The 16,857-nt window shown below is 41.7% G+C and overlaps 1 protein-coding gene and 1 non-coding gene across 2 annotated transcripts in view; both read left to right on the top strand.

Moving 5' to 3' along the window:
* The first annotated feature begins 4,450 nt into the window (after window positions 1–4,450).
* The window catches only part of LOC121541094 (pro-neuregulin-1, membrane-bound isoform-like), an 88,625-nt gene continuing 76,218 nt past the window's right edge, over window positions 4,451–16,857 (top strand). Inside the window, exon 1 of the mRNA XM_041850079.1 lies at window positions 4,451–5,693. Within this exon, the coding sequence (XP_041706013.1) occupies window positions 4,967–5,693 (727 nt within the window). The 5' untranslated portion in view covers window positions 4,451–4,966. The remainder of the gene's footprint in view (window positions 5,694–16,857) is intronic.
* Window positions 8,478–8,531, top strand: LOC121542232. The gene has a single exon (XR_005995843.1). It is a non-coding gene; the product is annotated as a U7 small nuclear RNA (small nuclear RNA).

Below are 16,857 nucleotides of genomic sequence, written 5' to 3'. Positions count from 1 at the left end.
GGATTATTAAAAAATGTGTTGTCCCTAACATTGTTGGATATGTCGACCATGACCAAAAATTGTTATACCCAATGATTTATATACACTACCGTTCAAAAGTTTGGGGTCACTTAGAAATGTCCTTGTTTTCCAAAGAAAAGCAATTTTTTTGTCCTTTAAAATAACATCAAATTGATTGGAAATGGCTATTGTAGTTGGAAATGGCTGATTTTTAATGGTATATCTACATAGGCGTACAGAGGCCCATTATCAGCAACCATCAGTCCTGTGTTCCAATGGCACGTTGTGTTTGCTAATCCAAGTTTATCATTTTAAAAGGCTAATTGATCATTAGAAAACCCTTTTGCAATTATGTTAGCACAGCTGAAAACTGTTGTGCTGATTAAAGTAGCAATAAAACTGGCCTTCTTGAGACTAGTTGAGTATCTGGAGCATCAGCAATTGTGGGTTTGATTACAGGCTCAAAATGGGCAGAAACAACTAACTTTATTCTGAAACTCGTCAGTCTATTCTTGTTCTGAGAAATTAAGGCTATTCCATGCGAGAAATTGCCAAGAAACTGAAGATCTCGTACAACGCTGTGTACTACTCCCTTCACAGAACAGCGCAAACTGGCTCTAACCAGAATAGAAAGAGGAGTGGGAGGCCCCGGTGCACAACTGAGCAAGAGGACAAATACAGTAGAGTGTGTAGTTTGAGAAACAGACGCCTCACAAGTCCTCAACTGGCAGCTTCATTAAATAGTACCTGCAAAACACCAGTCTCAACGTCAACAGTGAAGAGGCGACTCCGGGATGCTGACCTTCTAGGCAGAATTGCAAAGAAAAAGCTGTATCTCAGACTGGACAATAAAAATAAAAGATTAAGATGGGCAAAATAACAGTCACTGGACGGTTGAAGATTGGAAAAAAAGTGTTATGGACAGATGAATAGAAGTTTGAGGTGTTCGGATCACAAAGAAGAACATTTGTGAGATGCAGACCAAATGAAAAGATGCTGGAGGAGTGCTTGATGCCATCTGTCAAACATGGTGGAGGCAATGTGATGGTCTGGGGGTGCTTTGGTCATGGTAAAGTGGGAGACTTGTACAGGGTAAAAGGGATCTTGACGAAGGAAGGCTATCACTCCATTTTGTTACGCCATGCCATACCCTGTGGACGGCGCTTGATTGGATCGAATTTCCTCCTACGACAGGACAATGACCCAAAGCACAGCTCCAAACTATGCAAGAACTATTTAGGGAAGAAGCAGTCAGCTGGTATTCTGTCTGAAATGGAGTGGCCAGCACTGTCATCGGATCTAAACCCTATTGAGCTGTTGTGGGAGCAGCTTGGCCCATCAAGCCAATCCAACTTGTGGGAGGTGCTTCAGGAAGTATGGGGTGAAATCTCTTCAGATTACCTCAACAAATAGACAACTAGAATGCCAAAGGTCTGCAAGGCTGTAACTGCTCCAAATGGAGGATTCTTTGACGAAAGCAAAGTTTGAAGGACACAATTATTATTTCAATTAAAAATCATTATTTTTTAACATTGTCAATGACTACATTTCCTATTCATTCTGCTATATTTCCTATTTAAACTCATTTCATGTATGTTTTCATGGAAAACAAGGACATTTCTAAGTGACCCCAAACTTTTGAACGGTAGTGTATACCCTAGATGACTGACAGGGGGTGCTGTTTTGAAGCAACCATGCCTCCATCTTGGCACATTTACATTTTAGTCATTTAGCAGACGCTCTTATCCAGAGCGACTTACAGTTAGTGAATACATTTTTTTTTTTTTTATACTGGCCCCCCGTGGGAATCAAACCCACAACCCTGGCGTTGCAAACGCCATGTTCTATCAACTGAGCTACATCCCTGCCGGCCATTCCCTCCCCTACCCTGGACGACGCTGGGCCAATTGTGCGCCGCCCATGAGTCTCCCGGTCGCTGCCGGCTGCGACAGAGCCTGGATTCAAACCAGGATCTCTAGTGGCACAGTTAGCACTGCGATGCAGTGCCTTAGACCACTGCGCCACTCAGGAGGCACTATTCCACCATTGTAAAAAATATATTTTGGAAGCTATAGAAATGCATTTATAAATGTCTACATTTGTTTTTGTCATGCTTCTTCTATTACAGACACCTTAATGCATACTTTGAAATTATATTATGTAAACTAAACATACAAATAGTAAATAAATAAAAACATTTTCCTTAAAGTATCATTTTTTGAAAGTACTAATATTAATGCCCCCACTACAACAACAAAATACTTAAATACATGTAAATTTGTCCTTGAAACATTTAAATGAAATATTGTAGAATTCCATTCATTCCTATGGAGGACTGCTTTTCTGAGGAGTACCAATATGGCTGTTTGGTTCTAGGCATGAGGTGCTATCAAATAAAAGATACCTCTTTTGATCAAACCTCTCTTTTAAATGGCGTAAATGTACTGTATAGTATATCAATATACAGACACCCTGATCCAGAGGATGAGAATAGCCACTTGACAGGTATTAATTCCTCTTGATGAATGAAGAGGGTCATTTGTGTGTCAATGGGAAGTATGGTGTTGACATGACCTTCTGACCGTGGTCATCCTCCTGGTTAAATTCCCCCCTCGCTCGCGCTCTCAGACAGCAGTCTTTGGATTGTCCTCCCAGCCTATTAGCACCGGGGTGAAGAGCTTAACAGCTCACCAGGGGGATTTCTCCCCGTCTATGTAGTGCTGCTCAGGATCGTTAGGAGATTGTGCTTAAAGCCATTCATGAAAAGTGTGGATTTTGTGACCAGTAATAATCCCGGCTCCTCTTGCATTGTGGCAGACGCGATTCGAAAAGCAAATACGCCTGGGCCGTGTGACAAACAAGACAGGGATTTTCTGCAGAGGTGTAGTAAATAGCAGTGGAGGCTGCTGAGGGGAGGATGGCTCATAATAATGGCTGGAACGGAGCAAATGGAATGGCATCAAACACATGGAATCCATTTGATACCATTTCACTGATTCCGCTCTAGCCATTACCACGAGCCCGTCTTCCCCAATTAAAGTGGCACTAACCTCCTGTGGTAAATAGAGCATTTATTGTGCATTTCTGAGCTGTGCTTCTGAATGGTGAGAAGTTGAGCTGGTTCTGTGTCCCATGGATTAGCGAGATACTGTGCTCGCTATTACTATTCAGCCTGTCCCATACTGTTTCTTAACTTAAAGTAAGGTATATATAACTTAAAGTAAAGTATATGAAGATATGGCCTTTGAATAACTTGGTGTAGTAACACATGTATGAAGTAAAGTAGTTCCCTAAAGAATAGTCTTATGGAAATTAGTGGTCTGATCTCGTAGCTAGCTGTCACGTCTAATGAGTTTTATCCATCTGAAGGTAAGGAGTCCCTGTGGGAAGAGACTCTTTTAGTGCTAATACATTTCAATTTAATCCCACTCCCTTTTTTGTTTTGACTGAATTGTCCAAATGTCAGAAGTCTAACCTTTTATTTCCACACAGACATGCTCGAAAGCTCAAAACATGCATATGTGTTATATTGAATTTAGAGTAAAAAAGAACATCATGCCAGCTCTGAAATTGGCTTCTGTAGTATGAACAATTAAGCATGTTAAACTATGACAAAATTGTATTGTGTATTGATAATGAGAGATAGTGATGGCACCGCGACTCCCTATTGGGTTATTTTAATGGAAAGTTCCTTATTGGGTTATTTTAATGGAAATATTACTTCACTGATTTGTCCTTTTATTGTCATTGACTCCAAATGAAGGAAGATATCTGAGAGGAGCCAATCCCCTTGGGACGGATCATATGTCTATTTCTATGGCTCCCACCCCTTGACAAAAAAACACACCCTTTTGTATTAGCATAATAAATGGTCTGGTGAGAGACAGAGAGAGAGAGAGAGAGAGAGAGAGAGAGAGAGAGAGAGAGAGAGAGAGAGAGAGAGAGAGAGAGAGAGAGAGAGAGAGAGAGAGAGAGAGAGAGAGAGAGAGAGAGAGAGAGAGAGAGAGAGAGAGAGAGAGAGAGAGAGAGAGAGACCAGAGCCGTCTGTTTGCCTGTGATTCCTTGCCATTCCCCATAATTTAATCAAGTACGAACTTGCTTATCTGTATGCTTTGTGTTCAGACTGGGAGCAGCCTGGGAAGAGTGCGTGGAAATACCAAACAGAGAGAAATCGAGTGAGTGGGAGAGAGAGAAAGAAAAAGAGAGAGAGAGAGAGGCTAAAAGGGAGAGGAGGGGTGTGGGAGGAAGAAAAGGGGAGTATCCTGACTTGGCCATCCTTCCGCATTGTGCGAGCGCTTCTCTCTCTCTCTCCACTAATGATCTCTTTCTCTGGCGCTGCATAGAGGGCACCTGCTGCTCCCCGATGATTCAGCCCCTCTCGGCTGCTGCTTGAGCACCACAGACAGACAGCATGTCACTCCTGCCACTGCAGTGCCTGCTCACTCTGTCGCAGCCGCTAGAGTCGCATCCTGCCCATAGCATTTACACAGCAGCTGGCTCCACTCTTCAAGTCCTCAGTTGAGTGAGCGCACTACTGATTCCACCCAGCGAACTGCACTGAACTCAACTGGATCATGCACGAGATCTAAGGGGGAAAAAACGATTCTGTCTTCTGGACTACCTTTGTTGTGTGTCTGAGCTGAGCTGAATCTGATGGTTTTATTTCGGGACTTGTTTTGTGAACGCATTTCCCGTGAGAATGCCACGAGAGTGAACCTGCGAAGAACTCTTTCTCTCCGTCACGCAAGTGTTGTTGGTTTATTTACCAGACGTTAACAAGGTTACCCTACACGGCCGTGAAAAGCATCCTCCTTCTTCATCTTCCACCCAACTCCCACCATGGCGATCTGATAATGGACAACACACTTTACAGCACCTGCCGCAGCCTGCTGCTGTGTGCTTTGAGTTGAGTCCAGGTGTCCAGAGATCCTCCTGTCTGAGAGAGAGAGAGAGAGATAGAGGGAGGATGACGGAGGGAGTGGAGGCGGAGGACTCTTCCGCTGGCCTGGTTGTCCCTCCCGGATCAGTGTCCCCCACCCACTCCTGCACCGATCCCGGACGAGCCCCCGAGGAGGCGCCGGAGGAGTCTGCGGCAGGTGGAGAGGGAGGGGAGGAGGGTGCCGAGGGAGGCAGTGACGATGGCGATGGAGGGCGAGCCGGGCCCCTGGGATTCTTGGGCTTGGCAGGGACTTGCTGTGTGTGCATAGAGATGGAACAGGTGCGCAGTTGCCTGCGCTCTGAGAAGATCTGCATCCTCCCCATCCTGGCCTGCCTGCTCAGCCTGGCCTTCTGCACAGCCGGCCTCAAGTGGGTCTTTGTGGACAAAATCTTTGAGTATGAGCCGCCCACCCACCGGGACCCTGATCGCATGGAACAAAACCCCTTCATCGTCATTGCTGACCCCACATGGGATCTGCCAGTGTCATTTCCCCACCCCTCCCCTGTCCCAATGCCGACGACCACCAGCACAGGACAACCTGAGGTCATAGTAGAGGGGAAACCCACCGGAGGACCCTTTGTACCCCAGTCCCCCAGAGTGACTCAGTACACCCCTACCTCTGCATTGACGTACCGCACAGACCCGCCCATACAACCTGGACCCCCTATCACCCCAAAACCAGTGAACAAGGGAACACCAACCCCCTACCCACAAACTACTGTGGAATCGAATGACATTTTTGTCCCTACATTCTGTAAGTTCGCCACACTTTGTATTTCCAATGAAACCATGTGTTATTTTAATTTGCTCTCAGTTTTAGTTTACTCTCATGTTGAGTAAATACGTTCAGTTATATTAGCCTTGGAAGTTTAGACAAGAAAGGATTCTGAGGTTTTATGTCAGATTAAGACAAAAACTCACAAATATTCACTACAGTAAGAATGTTTATTTTAAGGGAGCCAGATAATGTAGTCAGATGGAGGAAATCAACTGTCAGTTGATGTTGAAATCAAACATCAGCATACTGGGTACAGACATGCAGAAAGGAGATCTCCATGTGATACTATTCAGTGAAATAGTTTGTATACAATCCTCCAGTGTACAAACTTTCCCTACTGCAATAGGCAGCCTAAAAGGCCATTACTTGTACATGTAAAAAAAAAAAAAAGCTTTTACAACTAGATTTTTTCCTATTATGCAACTCTATACTGAGAATAATAGTGCTGAGCACTCTGTCTGAAAGCAGAAATGCTGTGACTTGCATTGTAGCGCAAGTGGCCATGACTGTAAGTCGCTCTGGATAAGAGCATCTGCTAAATGACTAAAATGTAAATGTAAGCCTCGGAAGAATTAGCACCACAGGTTGTTACTACTAAACAACTAACTATAAAGTAAACAACTAGCTACTACTGCATAAACATGCCCTTACTGTCCCACACACCACATCCGATGCAGTTAATCACAAGCCTGTTAATACCATGCTGTTATGTTAATTTCACTCAGCATGTCACCAAAACATGTTCTCATCTGCATATTTGAAATAAGCACAAGGGCCCCCAATGCTAGCCGCGCATTATTTCCATTCATATGAAAATATGAAAAATCAATAGCTGATGATGCACGACTTCCTAAAACTAAATGCTGTGGTGCCGGAGAGACTTCCTCCTGCCAGGCCGAAGCTCTATTTCAAGGTCAGAGCCTGCTGGAGGCTAATTGATTCCCCCTCCATCTCTGAGCCACAGAGAAAGACAATCCCAGTAATGCTATCTACCATGACTTTGAGAGCCGCCAGAGTTTTAACTGTTGGAAAGCTGCCAAACTCTACCGGCACTTTTGTCCTCTTGCAGCTTTATTCCCCGTTCCCTGCGAGATTTCATATATGATTTTCTCATCTGTCCTCATTTTAGTGAGGTGGATGATGGCCATACAGATGTGAGATCTTAATTTGACTTGTATTGTCTCAGCAAAATAATCTTGCAGCAACAGGATTTTAACCTTTAGTCCATAATGTTCTCAGCAACAAAGGTGATCAAATTAAATTCCTACATCTGTATTTGACCCTTGTGGTGTAGCTGTGGGTTTTTGTGGCTGCCTGCCCTTGATGCAGTTCCTCATGCAAATGAGTCTTTCAGATTAATTAATTCACACTTGACAATTGCATGTTGGAGATGTGATGAGTAGATTATAGATCTACATCTGTTCGAAAGGCAGGATATTTGGTTCATACGCCTGCACTCTGATAGCTGATGTGTGTGCTTGGTTTAGTGAGCTGAGAGATGGGAAGGTTTCCTTGTGTTTTTGACACACCCCTGACGAAACAAAAGCATTGGCATTGAAATCTGCCAACCATCAGCACTGATGAAAGTTTAGTACTGTATGTTCAGCTCCGCCCAGAAACTACGAATGCCTCACATCGATCAAGTCGATCACTGTTATGCTTGAGTTCTAGGCTCAATGTGCAGTGTTACTTCCTAAGACAGCAAAGGTCACCATACACGGTTGGCCAAATCCTAACATGATAAATATACACCTAACTTGACGTTTTTCGTAACTCATGCATTGATGACATTATATAAGTTATTGGCTTGTTCCACCACAGCAGAGGCACATTTGAAAAATTGAAAGACAAAGGTGGTGTGTCAGCTTCATATGCACTCATTAGTCAAATCAAGGGCTGCTGTGAGGAAAGATACTCACCCCTTTTAAGCTGCATGATCAATGTTCGGTTTTTAAATTGGAAATGTGATCGGCTGCTTTGGTAATCTCAGACCAAATCAATACACAGAGAGCAGGTCAGCTGTCCAACCAGGAAGCACAGTGAAAGTGATAGTGATTTGTCGCATCCTCTGACACATTGAGCAAATTAGAAAATGGGAAGGAAGCTAACGAATACGCCAATACGGATGCCATGTCAATATGGGTAGAGGTGTATCAAAGTTGTCTGTCAGACATTCCTATGACGGCATGTGTGTATGAGACAGTTGGTGTTGTAGGCCACCTACAACACACCTGCAATTGTTCTGCAAAACATTTCACTGAAAAAACTAAGATATTTTCCATCAACAATAACTCAATGTTGCAAGTACATGGCATGCTCGGCTGGTTGACTGTAACATTACAATAATACAATTGGTGCACCCTCTTTATCACATGTTCAGATTGGGTTGAACTGAACATTTTTAATTCCATTTTGGTTTACCCACATGAAAAAATATTACAATTTACTATAGAATATTACAGTAATTACTATAGAATTCTGTAATAGACTGTGGTATACTGTAGAATACTATACTACACACTGTAGTATCCCTTGAACATGTGTTTTACTTACTATAGAATGTTGTAATATACTGTAGAATACTATAGTAAATACTACAGTATTATCCTCAAAACAACACTGTAGTAAATACCACAGTAATGTCCGCAAAAACACTACGGTCCGCAAAAATACTACACTTTTCTAACTATAGTAAATACTACAGTATCGAATTTGTTCTGAACTATCTGGTCAGACCCCAGTCCTACCTACAGGTTATGGAAATGGTGCTCTTTTAGTATTTCTCCAGTAGGTTTCCTCAAGGAGAAAGCCTCCACTTCTATGTCAAAGATACCATAGTATCACCATAGTATACTGTAGAATTCTTTCATGTGCGTAGCCGCATTAAGTTTAATTCACTTCTTCACTCGAGGGAACTTCCGGTAGAGGGCAGGTATACAAGATGGCGTATTGAATACACAGCGGTACAAATCACCTTAACATAAAAACATAATATTCAATATCAGTAAGTTAGACTAAATATTAACATTTCATATATTCGAGGGTAATAACATTCAATCTGGATAATAACACAAAACAAATTATAAGGCTAGAGAAATGTATCGACAAATATTACAACACGCAACACCCAAACATGACGGAAGATAAACGAGGAGAATCATTCTCCAAGAGAAAACGCGACTCCTCGACTGATACAGATGATTTATGCTTTTCACCACTGGGACTGGTAAGTGTGGAAAGCGACCTGTTGAAGTTGATAAATGACAAACTGGGCATACTAGAGTTGGTCAGTAATGATGTAAAAGAGTTGATGGCGAGTCTTGAAATGAGTGACGAAAAAGCTGCGATAATGGAGAGCGATACAAAAAAACTAAAAGGGGCAGTCACTAGGATGGAAACGGACGTTAAGGAACTTAAAAAGGAGACATACAAACTAGATCGATGAGAGAAAATCTAGTACTTACGGGTATCCAGGAATAAGAGGGAGAGATTACAGAAAAAATTGTGAAGGACTTCTTTCTGACAGCGCTTTAAATTCCACTCGAGGCTGTCGACAAAATCCAACTTGAACGTGTACACTGTTTATGACAAAGAGGACAGAGATATGAGCGTCCAATCATTGCCAAATTTGGCAGGGTTTGTCCTACAAAGCCAGAGCCCCCTGATGGGAGAGCATAATATACAAGGAAATTCTCAAAGCTGCTAATGAGAACCTTGACGACCTTGTACCTAGCCGGTGGGGATTTCGGTAGGGTACCCCCACCCAGGTAGTGGCAGTGCTGGCAACACTGGCTGCAGTAACCCATGGGGAGGGGGTCACACTCGGACAATCAGAGAGAGGGCTTATCATTGTGGCCCAGGTGGCACAAAATAATCAAAGGTCTGACTGCACGGAAATGCTTGGGAAAAATGGTTACAACGGGGGACCAGAGTGTTTGTGTCTCAGGTGAAGAGGGTGGATCTGATCTCCATCACCTAGGACTTGACATAGATTTATCAAATCTCACATTGTTTTGCTCAATCTTGCATGCTTTCTCAAACAGCTGTAACTGTATATGCATTCGTATATGCATTCATAAATCAGGTCCTTTCTTGAGTTGGGCTCTGGGATGTAACAACCGTTGAGCATCTGATTTTATGGTTGATTATGGAGGAAAGGGGTTGAGTGTGTTAGAGTATGTGCGTGTGTGTTTATCCCACATCTGTTGCAAGGGGGTAAGGATGTTAGGGAGAATATAGGATGAACCACAATAATTGTTTGCTAAAATAAGAATAGCTTATCAAAAATGTAATACAATGGCAATCTGGGTTATAGGTTAAAATCCTACACATGAACTGCCAACAGTATTACCGTATTAATTGATAATGATGGAAAATAAGATATGAAAGATATTTGAATAGATAGATATTTTTAAATAGCTACAGTATATATATATATACAGTGGGGGAAAAAAGTATTTCGTCAGCCACCAATTGTGCAAGTTCTCCCACTTAAAAAGATGAGAGAGGCCTGTAATTTTCATCATAGGTACACGTCAACTATGACAGACAAAATGAGAAAAAAAAAATCCAGAAAATCACATTGTAGGATTTTTAATGAATTTATTTGCAAATTATGGTGGAAAATAAGTATTTGGTCAATAACAAAAGTTTCTCAATACTTTGTTATATACCCTTTGTTGGCAATGACACAGGTCAAACGTTTTCTGTAAGTCTTCACAAGGTTTTCACACACTGTTGCTGGTATTTTGGCCCATTCCTCCATGCAGATCTCCTCTTGAGCAGTGATGTTTTGGGGCTGTCGCTGGGCAACACGGACTTTCAACTCCCTCCAAAGATTTTCTATGGGGTTGAGATCTGGAGACTGGCTAGGCCACTCCAGGACCTTGAAATCCTTCTTACGAAGCCACTCCTTCGTTGCCCGGCGGTGTGTTTGGGATCATTGTCATGCTGAGAGACCCAGCCACGTTTCATCTTCAATGCCCTTGCTGATGGAAGGAGGTTTTCACTCAAATTCTAAAGATACATGGCCCCATTCATTCTTTCTTTTACACGGATCAGTCGTCCTGGTCCCTTTGCAGAAAAACAGCCCCAAAGCATGATGTTTCCACCCCCATGCTTCACAGTAGGTATGGTGTTCTTTGGATGCAACTCAGCATTCTTTGTCCTCCAAAAACGACGAGTTGAGTTTTTACCAAAAAGTTCTATTTTGGTTTCATCTGACCATATGGCATTCTCCCAATCCTCTTCTGGATCATCCAAATGCACTCTAGCAAACTTCAGACGGGCCTGGACATGTACTGGCTTAAGCAGGGGGACACGTCTGGCACTGCAGGATTTGAGTCCCTGGCGGCGTAGTGTGTTACTGATGGTAGGCTTTGTTACTTTGGTCCCAGCTCTCTGCAGGTCATTCACTATGTCCCCCCGTGTGGTTCTGGGATTTTTGCTCACCGTTCTTGTGATCATTCTGACCCCACGGGGTGAGATCTTGCGTGGAGCCCCAGATCGAGGGAGATTATCAGTGGTCTTGTATGTCTTCCATTTCCTAATAATTGCTCCCACAGTTGATTTCTTCAAACCAAGCTGCTTACCTATTGCAGATTCAGTCTTCCCAGCCTGGTGCAGGTCTACAATTTTGTTTCTGGTGTCCTTTGAAAGCTCTTTGGTCTTGGCCATAGTGGCGTTTGGAGTGTGACTGTTTGAGGTTGTGGACAGGTGTCTTTTATACTGATAACAAGTTCAAACAGGTGCCATTAATACAGGTAACGAGTGGAGGACAGAGGAGCCTCTTAAAGAAGAAGTTACAGGTCTGTGAGAGCCAGAAATCTTGCTTGTTTGTAGGTGACCAAATACTTATTTTCCACCATAATTTGCAAATAAATTCATTAAAAATCCTACAATGTGATTTTCTGGATTTTTTTTCCTCAATTTGTCTGTCATAGTTGACGTGTACCTATGATGAAAATTACAGGCCTCTCTCATCTTTTTAAGTGGGAGAACTTGCACAATTGGTGGCTGACTAAAAACTTTTTTCCCCACTGTATATGGAGGCTTAAATATCCTGATCTAGTGAGACATACACGGCGGAGACTCAATCAAGCCAGTTGTCTTGACTTCTTTCTTATGTCATTCTCGTTGGCACCAAAAGTTTAAAAAGTGTTGATAGGGGACAGAATGCAGTCGGACCATCATATAATTGGCATATACATTACTCTTACTGAATTTCCATGTGGGCGAGGATATTGGAAATTGAATCAAAGCCTATTGGATGATAACTTGTTTTTAACTAGGACAGAGGAATTTATAACTGTTTTTTTCCGACATAACATAGGTACAGCAAATCCCCTTATTGTATGGGACACCTTTAAATGTGCCTTTAGAGGCCATGCAATTCAGTACTCATCTCGAAAACAAAAGCAATTTAGGTCAAAAGAGTCCATAGTAACAAAGGAAATAGAAGGTCTGACAGAACAGATATATAGCAATAAAAACTGTAACATAGGCTCAGAATAAATTAGAGGAAAAACAAAAAGAAATGGAGAAACTTATTCAAGAAAGATCAAGTGTAATATATTATAAAAATAAAGCAAACTGGATGGAATATGGTGAAAAAATGCACCAAAATCTTTTTTCATCTTCAACATAGGAATGCTACCAAAAATAATTTACTGAAACTGGTTACAAATGATGGAGTCACCCATGATTCACCAAATTATATTTTGAAGGAGGAAACAAAAACACTTCTTCACTCGAGTTCTGTATAATTTAGAGTTTGATATTCCTATTAAATATTACCTTGTCTCAGCAACACTACTTTGGAGTGTATTCACAGAACAGAGGGGCCTCTGCCTCGGTTTGACAGATAACACACATAAACACTCAATGGTCTTTCGCTGTTCTGTTTAGAAAGTCTTTACTTGGGTAAATAACCCCTTCAACTATCTTCTCAACACATTCTCTTCAGGAAACAGCACATTTACAGCAGCAGCACAGCAGAAAATTAATTTCAAGGTAATCCAATTAGTTATTCCCAATAGAGGCCGGAACTGAATAAAGGCAGTAGGTATAGGAAGCCATCTTGTTGTGAGATATCCAAATATGGACATTCTGGGTAAGCATTTTCTGTTCCCATTTACAAATATTAATCCCTGTGGCTCATAGAAAATACCTGATATAGCATGATGCACCCCTACATGATCACACTGCTTAGAGATTAACAGGTTTCTATAGTGTTCACCCAGCAAACATGCCCTCATTGGCACGATGTGGACCCAATGGGGGCTAAAATATTGGCCCCATGCAGGCTGCCCACATTGGGCCAATGCGCCTTTCTGCAGAGTTGTATAATTTTTTCATTACAATGCATAAATTGTATCACTTTAAGCTTGAAAGATATTCAGTTAATGTGTTATATTGTATCAGAAAGACAACCAAGTTGTTGCTATCAAACATACAGTATATTTTTACGAAATAAACTGTTCAGTTTCTCATATGTCACATGCACTTGTTTAAGTCTTTTTAAATACTTCATCATTGGCAGTGTACAAGATTGAAAATAATTGGCATCACACAACAGAACACTTAGGGCTCGATTCAATCAGATCTGCTTTAGCCAACATCCGTGTAGCTGTTGTTTTGGCGGTGTCGAAGGTGGAACTGTGTTAGAGCTGTCAAATCCACTCCCGGCATAAAGCAGACATTGCCATTGGCTGCACAAAGTCGCATTAACAGAAATTCCATGCAGCCTTGTTTACAAGTTTGAACACTGGAATGTGAGATGTAATCTACACCTCAATTAGGATTATAGAAATCTTCATTATTTAGTTGAATAACTTTTCAATTTGAGCGTAATTATTTCTATATAGCCTACACTTTCTCGTTTTGAACTTCTAACGAGAGTGGGGCTTCATGACAATGCTGCTCACCGCAATTCAACCTCCGACACGCCAAAGCAGTTCCACCTCCGACACCACCAAAACATTAATGTGGGCTAGCCTGAGATGGGTTAGCCCGTGTTGTGCTGGTGTGGGCTTGGTGTGGGCTAGCCCGTGCCCACCTTGCCCACAGAATACTCACATTGGGCCAATGGGGTCATGATAGCTGGGCAGTTTTAGATACACACTGCCCTTTGGGTTGTTGTATCTCACTGATGCTAAATAGGCATGGTTACATTAACATTAATTATATTACGTATTGCTATGACAAGAAGCAGTCGTTGCTGAAGTGAAAGAAATGGAAGAGGGAGAGCGGAGAAGAAGTGGGTCTAATAAAATTACCACTGTGGGATTTATTTTCATAATTCAATGGCCTCCTTCAGTGAACTATCCTTGACAATGCACCTGGGCATTAGTTTGTTTTCACTGAGCTAGCTCATACATTGGCCCAAGCCCAGCTCTATAACAAGAAAGAAGCTTCATAACTTTATATTCTTCTTTCCAAAGCTTCAAAATACAAATTAGTTTTACTGCATGAAAATTTAACCTAGATCAAGTTTCTCTCGATGTAAAAGAATTGTGGGTGCTGGCCTCCTGCCAACATAGATCTTCAGTATTTCTGTCTTTGTGTTCTCTATGACCCTGAGATATGATTGATTGTCTTGAATTGGTAGTATTCTTCTTCCTTAACCTAGGCAGTGATTTAATTGTACCTTCCACTTGACTTAAAATTGGATATCAATAACAACACTTAGTTTAATATTTTCTCTCACATTGTCTTGTAAAGATCGATAATAAACCAGTCGAGGTGATGTAGCTACCACCTGACAGCACCTTAAATCAGTACACACATATTTGCCTTTGTGGTTTCATTTTGCGTAAGAATACAGCTTCACCAAATAATGCAGCGTTTCCCGAACTCGGTCCTCGGGACCCCACATTTTGGTTTTTGCCCTAACACTACACAGCTGATTCAAATGAGCAAAGCTTGATGATTAGTTGATTATTTGAATCAGCTGTGTAGTGCTAGGGCAAAAACCAAAATGTGCACCCCTTGGGGTCCCGAGGACCGAGTTTGGGAAACCCTGAAATAATGTATATACAAATTCACATAGCTTCATGCTCATCGTTGCATTGATTTAGGCAATGCTTCAGCCTCACAATAGAATTTGAGTTTGCTATCATGAATTGATTCATGCACAAAGTTTTCCATTCCCATTGCCAATGTTACTCCACATATCACTTTTAGAAAAACATAATCCTTATTTTGACACTCCCATTTCTTGTAGATTTCAACACTGCTCTCTGACTGACAAAGACTTGTACTTGAACACAAATGTGCCTATAGCACTTGCTACAATATTATATTTTATGTTGGTCAGTCCTTCTTTCAGTCATGGTATAATCCAAATGCTCTGTAGTGGTATTAGAGATTACCAGTGCGACTGGCAGCTTGCAAAGACAACAGATTGCTATCATTATATCCTAACATGGCAATTAGAATGAGTTGTAACAGCTTTCATTCAGTAGGAAATCGAGATGTCCCATTTTAGATCTTAATGGGCTCTTCCCACCACTTTAGAATCCATACACTACAGTCCCCATTGTGTCTGACTGACACGTAAGGTGTTTATTTCTCTTTTTTATCCTCCTTTTTGATGAATAAATGATCTTAGAGAGGTTCCATGTGCTCCCATCAATGTTTCATTCAGCCATCAGCCTTCCCTCTTCACATTGCTCTCTCCACTGTCTGCTTTGCTATTCTCTGATAATTACAGTAGGAGGTCATGTCAATCTTTAGCAAAGTCCCTCTTTCATCTCAATTTGGATACTCATCATTATCTAAAGTTGAGGTACTGTGCATAAATACTCAGTTTCGTCAGCTGTCCGGGTGGCTGGTCTCAGATGATCCTGCAGGTGAAGAAGCCGGATGTGGAGGTCCTGGGTTGGCGTGGTTATACGTGGTCTGCGGTTGTAAGGCTGGTTGGACGTACAGCCAAATTTTCTAAAACGACGTTGTATGCCGCTTATGGTAGAGAAATGAACATACAATTATCTGGCAACAGCTCTGGTGGACATTCCTGCAGTCAGCATGCCAATTGCACGCTTCATCAAAACTTGAGACATCTGCGGCATTGTGTTGTGAGACAAAACTGCACATTTTAAATTTGCCTTTTATTGTCCCCAGCACAAGGTGCACCTGTGTAATAATCATGCTGTTTAATCAGCTTCTTGATATGCCACACCTGTCAGGTGGATTGAATATCTTGGCAAAGGATAAATGCTCACTAACAGGGATGTAAACAAATTTGTGCACAACATTTGACAGAAATACTATTTTTGTGCATATGGAAAATTTCTGGGATCTTTTATTTCAGCTCATGAAACATGGGACCAACACTTAATATATTGCTTTTATATTTTTGTTCAGTATAATTATATGTCATGGCCAGGATGTATAATGTATTGTGGGATGAAATGGAATGCATTAGAAAGAAATGCATGTAGCCACGGACACAATCCCTCTGTCCCTTCGGCCGGATGCCGCCATGACATCACAGGCTGAAGGTGTGATAAATCCTCCCATGTTTTTGACAGCTGGCAGTTTTGCCATCGATTAAGGTACCGCCGCCATTTTATTTTTCCATTCAAAATGGATTACTGTAATGGCTTTTTGTGCGTTCCTTTGTTCCCATTTAGCGACTCAGCAAATTTGAAAACAGTATGTCTTCCAAGTCCTTCTTATTGAAATGCCTCACCTCTTCTGTGTCTGGCCATTTATGAACCTTCAGGTTTGGCTGACGTCGGTACATTTTATCTCCTATTTATGAATTACAGAATTCTACTTCAGAAAATTTGTAGATTCTGTATTTTTTCCCCAACCTATTTACGATCATTCATATGTCAACAGAAGCCAGAATGCAGTGCAGAATTTGAGAATTATCCACTTAAAACATTGGTTCCTTTTGGTGATTAATACACTTCGTTGCTGACGAAAGTGCATCCATTGTGTTGTTTATCAAACAAGGTCCATTACCTAATGATGAGCCATCAGGTTGGCCCCTGCGCTGAACCTGAGGTATCCCCATAAATACCTATCCTCAAACCTGAGTGCCTTTTTAGCTACCAGATAGAAAAGTATTTCTCGATCTCGCTCTGAGGTGTTGTTAGAATCTCCGGTTTGAAAAAAATGCGGTGTCTGCCCT

This window comes from Coregonus clupeaformis, chromosome 27 (assembly GCF_020615455.1).
Source record: "Coregonus clupeaformis isolate EN_2021a chromosome 27, ASM2061545v1, whole genome shotgun sequence".
NCBI lineage: Eukaryota > Metazoa > Chordata > Actinopteri > Salmoniformes > Salmonidae > Coregonus > Coregonus clupeaformis.
Note: the sequence above shows the minus strand (reverse complement) of the source record. Positions and strands in the feature narration are given on the sequence as shown.